At 41.4% G+C, this 13,850-nt stretch overlaps 2 protein-coding genes across 2 annotated transcripts in view; both read right to left on the bottom strand.

Annotated features, from left to right (window-relative positions):
* Nucleotides 1–1,274: 1,274 nt before the first annotated feature.
* On the bottom strand, nt 1,275–7,068 carry LOC311123396 (NLR family CARD domain-containing protein 3-like). The gene is made up of 5 exons (XM_084197664.1): nt 6,995–7,068; nt 4,790–6,581; nt 2,839–3,012; nt 2,420–2,466; nt 1,275–1,803 (listed from the first exon to the last, which is right to left on the bottom strand). The coding sequence occupies exons 1-5, from the start codon at nt 7,029–7,031 to the stop codon at nt 1,298–1,300; spliced, it is 2,556 nt and encodes an 851-aa protein (XP_084053790.1). The 5' UTR covers nt 7,032–7,068; the 3' UTR covers nt 1,275–1,297.
* A 502-nt stretch (nt 7,069–7,570) lies between these two features.
* LOC311123395 (ribonuclease inhibitor-like) overlaps nt 7,571–13,850 on the bottom strand; it is a gene marked incomplete at its 5' end in the record, with an annotated part of 98,082 nt that continues 91,802 nt past the window's right edge. Inside the window, one exon of the mRNA XM_084197663.1 lies at nt 7,571–7,817. Within this exon, the coding sequence (XP_084053789.1) occupies nt 7,697–7,817 (121 nt within the window). The 3' untranslated portion in view covers nt 7,571–7,696. The remainder of the gene's footprint in view (nt 7,818–13,850) is intronic.

Genomic DNA, 13,850 nt, shown 5'->3' on the forward strand with positions numbered 1-13,850 from the left:
TGTCCAGTGTGTGTGTTTGTCCAGTGTGTGTGTCCAATGTGTGTGTGTCCAGTGTGTGTGTGTGTGTACAGTGTGAGTGGGTCCAGTGTGTGTGTTTGTCCAGTGTGTGTGTGTGTGTGTGTGTGTCTAGTGTGTGTGTGTGTCCAGTGTATGTATGTGTGTGTGTGTGTGTGTGTCCAGTGTGTGTGTGTCCAATGTGAGTGTATGTGTCCAGTGTGAGTGTGTCCAGTGTGTGTGTGTGTCCAGTGTGTGTGTGTGTGTAGTGTGTGTGTGTGTCCAGTGTATGTATGTGTGTGTGTGTGTGTGTCCAGTTTGTGTGTGTCCAGTGTGAGTGTGTCCAGTGTGTGTGTGTCCAGTGTGAGTGTGTGTGTGTGTGTGTGTGTGTGTGTGTGTGTGTGTCCAGTGTTTTTGTTTGTCCAGTGTGTGTGTGTGTGTCTATTGTGTGTGTGTGTCCAGTGTATGTTAGAGTGTGTGTGTGTGTGTGTCCATTGTGTGTGTGTCCAGTGTGTTTGTGTATGTCCAGTGTGAGTGTGTCCAGTGTGTGTGTTTGTCCAGTGTGTGTGTGTGTGTCTAGTGTGTGTGTGTGTCCAGTGTATGTATGTGTGTGTGTGTGTGTCCAGTGTGTGTGTGTCCAGTGTGAGTGTGTCCAGTGTGTGTGTGTCCAGTGTGTGTGTTTGTGTATTTGTACAGTGTGTGTGTGTCCAGTGTGTGTGTACAGCGTGTGTGTGTATGTCCAGTGTGAGTGTGTCCAGTGTGTGTGTTTGTCCAGTGTGTGTGTGTGTGTGTGTGTGTGTCCATTGTGTGTGTGTGTGTGTGTTTGTGTGTGTCCAGTGTGTTGTCCAGTGTGTGTGTTTGTCCAGTGTGTGTGTGTGTGTGTTTGTGTGTCCATTGTGTGTGTGTGTGTGTGTGTTTGTGTGTGTCCAGTGTGTTGTCCAGTGTGTGTGTTTGTCCAGTGTGTGTGTGTGTGTGTTTGTGTGTGTCCAGTGTGTGTGTGTGTCTAGTGTGTGTGTGTGTGTGTGTGTGTGTGTGTCCAGTGTGTGTGTGTGTCCAGTGTATGTGTTCAGTGTGTGTGTGTTTGTGTGTGTGTACAGTGTGTGTGTGTCCAGTGTGTGTGTGTGTATGTCCAGTGTGAGTGTGTCCAGTGTTTGTGTTTGTCCAGTGTGTGTGTGTGTGTGTATGTGTGTGTTTCCAGTGTGTGTGTGTGTGTGTGTGTGTGTGTGTGTGTGTGTGTGTATCCAGTGTTTGTGTCCAGTGTGTGTGTGTCCACTGTGTGTGTCAGTGTTACCATGGTTATTATTTACAGGGACACTGAGGAGTCACCATAAACCCTAAACCCTGGATAGAGGGGCTCAGTGAATGTGGAGTGGAATGTGTTCAGGTGGGTCAGTGTGTCAGAGGAGACTCTGTAGAAGGACAGAGTGCCGGCTGGCCAGTCCAGATACACTCCTACTCTGTGGGAGCCGGAGGAGGGGACGTCTATGGTAGTGGACTTCTTATTGTGCCAGGCAGAGTAACTGTTGTCAGAGCAGAACAGACTCCAGGACTCGTCATTGTATCCAAGCCTACAGTCATCATTTCCTTTATATGTCACTCCTATACCAACCCCTCTCCCACTCCACTCTACCTCCCAGTAACAGCGCCCAGTCAGACCCTCTCTACACAGCACCTGAGGCCAGTCCTCAAATCTCTCTGGGTGATCAGGATACGGCTGCTTCTCTCTCCTCCATGTCACCTTTCTGTTCTCCTCAGACAGAGAGAGGAATCTGTTTACTGTGTTTGGGTCCAGTGTGAGATCACAGACATCTGATGGATGAAACCAGACACAATATTAGAAATCATCATCATTCACATTAGAATGTTAACTCACTTTTCACTAATTCATTTAATGTAGATGTTTCTAGGTATCAAAAGGAGAAGTTAAGGTAACTTGAGACTTGTTGAATGATCATATGTTATACTGTATGGTAATATAAAACACACGTATTCCCATTAATTACACACACACACACACACATCCTGAACACACACACACACACACACACACACACACACACACACACACACACACACACACACATCCTGAACAAACACAAACACACACACACACACTGGACACACATACACATCCTGAACACACACACACACACACACACACTTACACTGAACACACACACACACACACACACACACACACACACACACACACTGGACACACACACACACATCCTGAACACACATTGGAACATGCCACACACACACACACACACATTGTCAAAGCAACTCTTTGTAAACTTTGGTGTCCCTGATTTGTGCTTCTGTAGAACTACAGCTGATATTTAATATGACCAAGTAAGTAATGATGGTGGTCTTTGACTTTGACTTCACTTGAATCAAATTCTTCACAGCAGTCAACACTCACATTTTCTAAGTCCAGGTTTCATTGTGTTCTCTCCACCATGTTCCACACTGTAGCGGTAAGCAGAAGTACAGACAGTCATTGAGGGATACACCTGAACTCACACACACACACAAACAGTCAGCATATAACTTTGTCCAAGTGTGTGTGTGTGTCCAGTGTGTGTGTGTGTGTCCAGTGTGTGTGTGTTCAGTGTGTGCTTCCTTTTTGTGTGTGTGTGTGGGGCCAGTGTGTGTGTGTGTGTGTGTGTGTGTGTGTGTGTGTTTGTGTGTCCAGTATGTCACAAACTATCCACACACACACACACACACACACACAGTCTTTATATAACTTAGTCCAAGTGGTGGTCAGAATGTTTGTCTTAACTAGCCTGATAACTCCAACATGTCTGATATGAACATTGACATAAACCCTCTACATACTTGAGTTTCTCCAGTCTGCAGTGTGGATCCTCCAGTCCAGCAGAGAGCAGTCTGACTCCTGAGTCTCCTGGGTGATTGTAGCTCAGGTCCAGCTCTCTCAGGTGTGAGGGGTTTGACTTCAGAGCTGAGACCAGAGAAGCACAGCCTTCCTCTGTGACTAGACAGCCTGACAGCCTGCAAAGAGTCAAATCATATTAAAACCACACTGCTATTCTTTGGTGGTGAAAATAGTGGCAGTATATTTTTTCAACATATTCAGATACATCAGTGTCCTGAAACCTGCCATATCTATTCATAAATGAATGTATCATTATTAGAAATTATCAGATTATTGCTTCTAGATAGAAACATGTATAGTACAAATATTTGAGTAGACTGACCAGAGCAGTTTAAAAAGCAGTATCAGTCAAAATACAGACGTTGAGGTATCAGATTTAGATTGTATTGAGTATACAGTCCACACCATATCTATTTTGACAGAGAAGCTAACATTTTAAATGAAAGCACTTTATGTATCTAGTCCCCCTATTTGAAGAAATCAAAAGTATTCTGACCAATTCACTTATAGTGTACTAAAGTAGTCAAAGGTTTAGTATTTGGTCCCAAACTCGTTGGTTGCATTTGCAGTTTGTTTTGGTTGTGTTTTGGGTTATGTTTTGCCCAATAGTAACTGAATGGTGGATGATGACTTGATTAATTTTCTGTCTAAGTGGGTAGATTACATGTTTCTAAACACTACTAAATTAATCCTGATGATGCCATTATTAAGAAAAATCATGAATGAATCATGAATAATAATGAGTGAGAAAGTTACAGAGGCTACAACAAAACATGCTAACCTCTCACCATTACCAATAACAGAGGGGGTATGATCCTTGTTCCTCTGTAACTTTCTCATTCATCATCATTCACGATTCATTAATGATTATTCATAATCATGGTAGCATCCACATGAATGTAGAAGTGTTCAGAAACATCTTCTATTCTTACTGACAATACAAGTGAAGTGACTCCAAAATGACAGGACATTATTCACCATTCAGTTTCAATTGGGAAAAAAATTATCCAAAACACAACCAAGTCAAACTGCAAATGCATTCAACACGTTTGTAGAATCACAAGCTTGATGTAATCACTGCAGGTAAGGAATATGGGACGAAATACTAAACTTGTGACTACTTTAATACAATATAAGTGAATATGTCCAAATTATTACGACTTTTTCAAATGGGAGAACTAGACACATCAAGTGTTTTCATCTCTAAACAGTAACAAAGATATGTATGAAAATATCCTCAAATAAAAGGAGACATTTTGTACTGTCACCTAATATGAAACATTATATCTCAAATCCAAAATGCTGGAGCATAGCACCAAATGTAAAACTGTAAGCTTCACTGTCCAAACACATATGGTGTGGACTATGTGTGCCTGGTAAACACATGTGGATCTGGTGAACAGTTATCACTTGTTGATCAACTACAGGAATACTGACCTCAGAGTCTCCAGTTTACAGTGTGGATCCCCCAGTCCAGCAGAGAGCAGCTTCACTCCTGAATCCTTCAGGTCATTGTTACTCAGATCCAGTTCTCTCAGGTGTGAGGGGTTTGACTTCAGAGCTGAGACCAGAGAAGCACAGCCTTCCTCTGTGACTCCACAGCCTGACAGCCTGACAGAGAGATCATCATGATTTCACAAACTGTTAATTTAACACCAGTAGTGTAGAAGGACAATGGCAGATGCATTTGGTTTATTCTCTCAAACAACATATAGATTCATCTTCCGTCTCCTAGAATTGTATGGTCATATTGTTATACTAATGTGAAAATCAATGCATTTATTCAATATGTTTTTCAATATAATATTATAGACATATTATAATACATATTTTACTCTAAACTTAATATTTCTTCCTGATGATTAGTTCTTATATGTAATTTTATGTACTCACAGAGCAGCTCTGGTGGCTTTGACCACTGGCAGCAGCCTCAGAAGACCTTCCTCTGATCTGGAGTATTTCTTCAGGTCAAACACATCCAGCTCCTTTTCTGAAGTCAGCAACACAAAGACCAGAGCTGACCACTGTGCAGGTGACAGTTCTTCTTCTGAGAGACTTCCTGATCTCAGGTATCTTTGGATCTCCTCCACTAGAGAATGGTCATTCAGTTCATTCAGACAGTGGAACAGATTGATGCACCTCTCTGGAGAGGGATTCTCCCTGATCTTCTCCTTGATGTACTTGACTGTTTTTTCATGGCTCTTTGAGCTGCTTCTTGTCTTTGTCAGGAGACCTCGTAAGTGCTTCTGATTGGACTCCAGTGAGAGGCCCAGAAGGAAGCGGAGGAAAAGGTCCAGGTTTCCTGTCTCACTTTGTAAGGCTTTATCCACAGCACTCTTGTAGAAAGTAACTTTACGCTTGTGTCTGAACCTCACAGAAAAGTGGCTGGCCTTTGATTGAGATTCATCCATTAGATTCTCATTGTTGTTGATGAATGAGAGGAACACATATACAGCAGCCAGAAACTCCTGAATGCTCAGATGCACGAAGCAGTACACCTTGTCCTGGTACAGCCCACATTCCTCTTTAAAGAGCTGTGTGCACAATCCTGAGTACACTGATGCTTCATTGACATCAATGCCAGCCTCTTTCAGGTCTTTTTCATAGAAAATCAGATTGCCCTCAACAAGCTGTTGAAAAGCCAGTTTTCCCAGTGACAGAATGCTCTCTTTATTCCAGTGTGGACCTGTCTCTTCTTTCCCAAGATACTTTTCATTCTTCTGTTTGGTATGAAACTCCACAAGGTGTGAGTACATCTCAGTCAGAGTCTTGGGCATCTCTTCTCTCTTATGTTTCAACATGTGTTCAAGGACTATTGCAGAAATCCAACAGAAGACTGGAATGTGGCACATGATGTGGAGGCTCCTTGATGTCTTTATGTGTGAGATGATTCTGCTGGCCAGGTCCTCATCACTGAATCTCTTCTTGAAGTACTCCTCCTTCTGTGGGTCATTGAACCCTCGTACCTCTGTCACCTGGTCAACACACCCTGAAGGGATCTTATTGGCTGCTGCAGGTCGGGTAGTTATCCAGAGGAGAGCAGAGGGAAGCAGATTTCCCTTGATGAGATTTGTCAGCAGAACATCCACTGAGGTTGACTCTGTGACGTCACAACAGATCTTGTTCTTCTGGAAGTCTAGGGGCAGTCGGCACTCATCCAGACCATCAAAGATGAACAGAACTTTGTACTTGTCGTAGTTGGAGATTCTTGATTCTTTGGTTTCCATTGAGAAGTGATTGAGAAGTTCAATCAAAGTGTGTTTTTCCTTTTTCATCAAATTCAGCTCCCGAAAAGGGAATGAAAATACAAATTGGACATCCTGATTTGCTTTTCCTTCAGCCCAGTCCAGAATTAACTTCTGCACAGAGACTGTTTTTCCGATGCCAGCGACTCCCTTTGTCAGCACAGTTCTGATACGTTTGTCTTGTCCAGTTAAGGGTTTGAAGATGTCGTTACATTTGATTGCAGTCTCTGGTCTTGCTTGTTTCCTGGTTGTTGTCTCAATCTGTCTCAGCTCATGTTCATTATTGACCTCTCCTGTTCCACCCTCTGTGATGTAGAGCTCTGTGTAGATCTTATTGAGAAGTGTTGGGTTTCCTTGTTTAGCGATCCCCTCAAATACACATTGAAACTTCTTCTTTAGATTAGATTTGAGTTCACGTTGAAGAATCACAGCAAGCTCATCTGAATGAAGACATAACACAGAGGATATTAATATTACATCTGTTTTAATGCCTACAGTATTGTAAGACTGTCTTATAAAGTTTAAATTATAATCATTTATTCTCTTAACTGTCTGTATAAATCTGTAAATGTTTTCATAATGCATTACACACTGGTGTGACTGATTTATATCATTATTGGTATTATTGATGGCATTAATAATGTTCTCTCTCTCTCTCTCTCCTCTGTCTCTCCTCTTCTCTCTGTCTAAATTAATCACCACAACACATCCCTGCTGCTACTTGATGAGGTCACTAGGTGTTGCGTTAAGGCTGCTACAATATCATTGAGTTACACAGCTACTTTAGCTGTACTTTAGCTACAGCTTTTAAATGTTCTAAAACAGCATTCAACATGAGGCAGACAGCTCTTACTTTTCTCCAGTGTGTCAGCAAGCTCCTTCTGGTTCATTTTCCTCAGGACGTGCAGTGTGATCTTCAGAGCCCCCTCTCTGGCACTGCTCTCCTGCTTCTCATCTTCAGCATCCACCACTTCCTTATCCTGCTTCTGACTCTCAAAGCCTTCTGGGAGTTCTGGACTAAGAATCCTCTTGAACAGCTTCAGCTCGTTCTTCACAAATGTCATAATATTGTCTTCAAGCAACTGAAATGAATCAAGTCAATAAGTTAAGCAAGAGACTAAATGCTTTCTCATTAACAAATTAATGAATGATTGACAGATCAACTTTACTTGAGGTAAACAAAAACAAATGTACATAACAGGACCACATACACTGAATATGGAGGCCAGGTCTGTTTGATGACTCTGGGAAGACTGACCACTGAGAATCTCTGACTCTGATCTCTCCTGTTGGTTTCTGTGGACAAAACATGAGATTACATCTCCTCATCCAGGGAGTGCACACACACACACACACACACACACACACAAACACACACACACACACATAGGGAGGGAATGTTGTGTTTGTGTAATATTGTTTCAGGACTATGAAAATGGAAAAAAGGATTGGCCTATGGATTATGAAAACAACAAAAATAAATGGGAAAATGGGAGAGGAGAAATGACTAGAGACAGTGTTGTTTAACTCACTGACCGTGACCCATGAGTTCTTCTTACCTTTGTTCACTAGAAAAGTCTCCCTCTCTAAACACTATAGGTTGATGCATAGACCAGTCACTCTTCATGGACACACAGCTGGGTACAGGGGAGGCTGGTCTCTCCTGCTTGATTGGACTTCAACACAACAGAGACAAACGTTACGTCTCTCATCTACTCTGAGCTCAGATGGGGAAACATAAGAAGAGTTTCATTCCAAAACCCTATTTATCAATTTTCAGAAATGTTGGTCAATTAGCTTTTATAGTTTAAAGAAATTATAAAAGAGATTGTTGTGTTTTTTCACTAGCTAATCATGGCATGCGATTGTTCAATGACAGACATGTATTTGTTTAAAATCTATCACTTGATGGTTTCATTTCAGAGAGACAAATAATCATGTTTTTTTGCAAAATGCTATATATCTGCCTCACTCTCAGAGAAATAAGTAGTACTGCTAGGTTTTACACAGTAATAATATATATATATCTGCCTCACTCTCAGAGAAATAAGTAGTACTGCTAGGTTTTACACAGTAATAATATATATCTGCCTCTGTCAAACGTGACCGAACGGCTTGATCTTATGTAGCAAAATTTGAAATTGTGTTTTTACATTGGATAAAAGTAGAGACTCAGCTAGAAAAAGGTATATCATACACTATAGTTGAGGAACAATGGGAAAGTAATTCTGCTTTGAAAGATGATAAACTTGTAACCTCAATTTTGAGAAAATGACCTTTGAATGTTTTGGTTCACCTACTGGAGAGCTCTTCTTTATCTACAGTGGTGTTACTTTGGCAGATAATGTCACCCATCTAAATAAATAGTATATATATATATAGTTAACTAAATGTATGGTGTTTTTGGTTTATGTCAGTTTCATTGTTTTTAAATGCTATAAATGGTTATTATATGGTTGTAAGTGGTAAAATTAACTAATTAATTAAATACTACTTTAGTAAGGATATACTTTATTCAGTACTACTGCAGTTACTAAATAATTCCAATAGATGGCAGCATAAGACCATTAATTACATTTCAGAAGGTTAGTTTAGTTTTCTCCCTGGATACACCACCACTCCCCCTCACAGGAAAACTCCTGCACACGCTTTTTACTGTCCCTTTCCACACTGCTAACGCAAGAGGAACGACTGAAAAAGCATTTAACAGATTACTGTGAAATAATATAATGATGATTCATGTTTATTATTACCTGTTTAATGCTCATGTTTTGAAATTATACTTGATTACTATAACGATTATCAATAAGCCTGAACATTAATTTAGTCACCTCTGGTTGAGAAAAACGTATTTTCCTGGTACATTCATTGTCAGATTCATCAACCAGCAGCGAGCACTCTGCCTTCTAGCACAAGCGAGGGGCATGTTGAGGTACATTTGCTAACCGGGACGGTTGCATGATGTAATTCATTGGTGGGCTGGAAGACGCACTCTTGTCTTTTCTATTCCGAGGTTGTTTAATCGATATATTAGTTATTTTTAAATGCATGTATACTAGGGTTGAGGTTCGAGCATCTGACTAGAATTAGGGGTTACGGCTAAAATAGGTTATAAGTAGGGTAAGAGATTCTGTATAGCACTTCGTGACATCTGCTGGTGTAAAAAGGGCTTTATCAATACATTTGATTGATTGTTAGGTTTAGGGTTTTTATGGCAAAAAACAGTATGGGTTTATAGCACTCTTGCGCCTCCCTTTGGCCATCTGTGGGTACTACATAACTCATTCATTACATTTTTTACATTTACATTTTACATATTTAGCAGACGGTCTTATCCAGAGCGACTTACAGTTAGTGAGTCCATACATTTTCATACTGGCCCCCCGTGGGAAATGAACCCACAACCCTGGCGTTGCAAGCGCCATGCTGTACCAACTGAGCTATATGACACTTGCTAGGCTCATAATCTGAGGTAGCAACTGTGTCAGATGTACAAATCCATTAGCTAGACCACCCGATTAGACAACAATCACCCCATTATACCCATTTGGTTTGCAACTCAGTGAAACTGTGCAGCATTCGGTCAATTTGATGCCTATGAACGAAGATTTCGATGCATATCAAATTACCCAGCAGCCATTTAGAAACAACAAGTCATCAGAAAAATTGTTATTTCTTAATAAAAAAATGTATTCTGGCTGTTTAAATCTGCCACATCTTGAAAAAGAGGACAGGGACATGCGTTTTGTTTAGATTGTACACTTTTTTCTTAAAACAAATATGTTTAACCATGACCAGAAAATGTTTAACGTTTGATGGCTTTGCGCCAGACAACACCTCTTAGACTGTGGCTCACCACAACATGTACTCAGGTTAACATTGAGCGTGCTCACCAAGTAACCGTAACCTTGTTAATAATAAGTTACCTGAGGTAAACCTACAGTAGAACTAATTTTTTATTTTTTTTTATTTCACCTTTATTTAACCAGGTAAGCCAGTTGAGAACAGGTTCTCATTTACAACTGCGACCTGGCCAAGATAAAGCAAAGCAGTGCAATAAAAACAACACAGAGTTACATATGGGGTAAAAAACATAAAGTCAAAAATACAACAGAATATATATATACAGTGTGTGCAAATGTAGCGAGTTATGGAGGTAAGGCAATAAATAGGCTATAGTGCAAAATAATTACAATAGTATTAACACTGGAATGATAGATGTGCAAGAGATGATGTGCAAATAGAGATACTGGGGTGCAAAAGAGCAAAATAAATAACAATATAGGGATGAGGTAGTTGGGTGGGCTAATTTCAGATGGGCTGTGTACAGGTGCAGTGATCGGTAAGGTGCTCTGACAACTGATGCTTAAAGTTATTGAGGGAGATAAGAGTCTCCAGCTACAGAGATTTTTGCAATTCGTTCCAGTCCTTGGCAGCAGAGAACTGGAAGGAATGGCGGCCAAAGGAGGTGTTGACTTTGGGAATGACCAGTGAGATATATCTGCTGGAGCGCAGACTACGGGTGGGTGCTGCTATGGTGACCAATGAGCTAAGATAAGGCGGGGATTTGCCTAGCAGTGATTTATAGATGGCCTGGAGCCAGTGGGTTTGACGACGAACATGTAGTGAGGACCAGCCAACAAGAGCGTATAGGTCACAGTGGTGGGTAGTGTATGGGGCTTTGGAGACAAAACGGATGGCACTGTGATAGACTACATCCAATTTGCTGAGTAGAGTGTTGGAGGCTATTTTGTAAATTACATCGCCGAAGTCAAGGATCGGTAGGATAGGGCATGTTTGGCAGCATGAGTGAAGGAGGCTTTGTTGCGAAATAGGAAGCCGATTCTAGATTTAACTTTGGATTGGAGATTCTTTATGTGAGTCTGGAAGTTGAGTTTACAGTCTAACCAGACACCTAGGTATTTGTAGTTGTCCACATACTCTAGGTCAGACCCGTCGAGAGTGGTGATTCTAGTCGGGTGGGCGGGTGCCAGCAGCGTTCGATTGAAAAGCATGCATTTAGTTTTACTAGTGTTTAAGAGCAGTTGGAGGCTACTGAAGGAGTGTTGTATGGCATTGAAGCTCGTTTGGAGGTTTGTTAACACAGTGTCCAATGAAGGGCCAGATGTATACAAAATGGTGTCGTCTGCGTAGAGGTGGATCTGACAGTCACCAGCAGCAAGAGCGACATCATTGATATACACGGAGAAAAGTGTCGGCCCAAGAATTGAACCCTGTGGCACCCCCATAGAGACTGCCATAGGTCCAGACAACAGGCCCTCCGATTTGACACACTGAACTCTATCTGAGAAGTAGTTGGTGAGCCAGGTGAGGCAGTCATTTGAGAAACCAAGGCTATTTAGTCTGCCAATAAGAATGCGGTGGTTGACAGAGTCGAAAGCCTTGGCCAGGTTGATGAAGACGGCTGCACAGAACTGTCTATTATCAATCGCGGTTATAATATCGTTATAGGAGCTGGCAGGGTGAAAAATGCCAAAACATAATGCCTGTTTTTTCGCGATTACTTCTATTGGGGATTTATTATTCTCCTAAATTGATGGGATGACTAACTTAGAAAGAATGCATTCTTGACTGGGCTAATGTAGGTTGTGACACCTGGCAAGGCTGTGATTGATGTGAAGAGCTGTTTTAGGGGGTAAAATAAGATAAGGATTGTGTCTTCAAATGCTAGACTATACTGGTTCTTTGTGATCTGTGAACCTTCCTTGGACGTAGGAATGATGTCTAAGGGAGCTGGCTCTTCTCACTATGACAGGTTGTTATGATAAACTTGTGCCTGGCTGAAGTGTGCAACAAATGGCGCCGAGGAGATGGGACCAACCCCTATACCAACGGATTGGCTGAGTAGAGTTTAAACCACACTCAGTTCTTTACTCTGATTGGCCAGCAGAGAAGTGGGAAATTCCCTCTGTCAGAGTATTTGAGTATTGGATCTGGAACAATGTCTTTTAGTTCTCTGATAATGCCCTGCGAGGTATTTCAAAGAGCCTGTATATACGAAACATCATATTTACCATTGAAGGTTTTTGCATTAATTAAAATAACTAGTATACCTTAGAAGTCGTGTTGACCTCTTTTGTTCCTAATACCAGATTTGAATTGACGCGACTTTGACACTTCATAACCAGGGACAGAAGGTAATATTATGAAACTGGGCTCCATGGCGGATGCAATGAACTAATTTTATCAGAAATAAACTTTGTAAAAAATGTAACTTGAGGCGCATAGAAAATAATATTCAAAAAGTTCAGTCCTTGGACACAGAGGGGTTAAACACTAAAGTTACCGTCCATCTAGTGAAGAGGAGAACCGGACAGAGGGATGGTAGGTAGCCAGCATCCGTCAACGAGAGAGGGAGAAGCCCTCCACCGTATTTAACAGGTGGAAGAAACAACCCGGGAGCTCCATCGGTCCACAAGAAAAGCAGGCAGCCGGTGATGATGTAGTGGTAGCTAGCTTAGCTAGCTGTACCGACTAACTTGGCTAGCTAGCAGGTCGTTCGTCTGTCCCTCGAGGATGATGACGAATCCGGTGAACCACAAGATGAAACAAGGATAGCGAGTGAAAAGGATCTGGCTACGAGTGAAAAGGATCTGGCTACACTCATACTGTCACTGACCATTATGCAAAAAAGCTAATTGAACAATAAACTTCGGCGTCTCAACACTGTAACGAACTCTGTCGTTGTTCCCCAACATCACCTCAGTCCACTCAGCGCGTAACTGGACAATATGCTTGGCGCCAAACCGTACGTGGACGCGGACAGTTCTGGGCGTGGACGTGGACAGTTCCAGAACGCGGACATGAGCAGAGCAACACAATACATTTACATTTTAATCACTTAGCAGACGCTCTTATCCAGAGCGACTTACAGTTAGTGAGTGCATACATAACCCAGTCTTTACACTGGCTTACATTAGTAATATTCATTTATTTATTTTTATATGTAAAACAAACATTCAAAGTTTTTTAATAACAAAGTGTCTCAGAGTAGAACATTGGTCGTATAAGTGCTGAGAAGAAAGACATTTTACACTTATGGGTATAAATTAAAGCTATGCATGAAGCCTCTAGTCCCACCTAGTCGGTAGATATTTAGGACACCTCATGAGCTGTCCTAACCAGTTAAGAGTTAACAGCAGGTGTCTTGATAATACTATAGAATAATGCAGCGAGTCAGTGGTTCCTGCGCCACATGTAATTGCTTTGGAGTAGTTTAAATAATGTTTCTATATTTCTATATGATCAATCCATAAATAATATAGACCTACATGCAACAGTTTCTCTTCAGCTTTTGACAATGATTTCTGTATAATAATTATGTATAATAAATGTTGGTGATTCAATAGCCTAGTTAATCATTACATGTCTTTTAACACACTATCTATGTTTGGCTCAGTCTGGCAGTTACCCAGAACTATCAGATGCTCTCTCTCTTGTGGCTGCTGCTGATGACAACTGCATGTATGTTATCATAATAATGATGTCTGCATAACATTTTGTCTTCATTTTGGCAGATTAACTTGTGCTTATTTCTGAATATTAACTCAGGTTTTCGCGGCAAATGAGTTGGAGCTGTGGCAGGCGTTGGACCTGTGGCCGAAAAGTGTCCAGTTTGAATCCCGGGCCGGGTGCTGGAAAGAACGGGCGTAATTGATCTGACCCCTGGAGGGCTGCTGGGTCCACGT

Source organism: Coregonus lavaretus, assembly GCF_964263955.1.
Source record: "Coregonus lavaretus genome assembly, contig: HAP1_SCAFFOLD_241, whole genome shotgun sequence".
In the NCBI taxonomy this organism is placed as follows: Eukaryota; Metazoa; Chordata; class Actinopteri; order Salmoniformes; family Salmonidae; genus Coregonus; species Coregonus lavaretus.

Bases quoted from the DNA above. Each gene is read 5' to 3' on its own strand.
- LOC311123396 (XM_084197664.1), bottom strand. From the start codon at position 7,031: ATGAACCAGAAGGAGCTTGCTGACACACTGGAGAAAA. The intron at 6,582-6,994 runs GTAAGAGCTGTC...GTCTTCATTCAG, and splicing joins TGCTGACACACTGGAGAAAA to ATGAGCTTGCTGTGATTCTT. The intron at 3,013-4,789 runs GTGAGTACATAA...GACTCTTTGCAG, and splicing joins AAAGCCACCAGAGCTGCTCT to GCTGTCAGGCTGTCTAGTCA.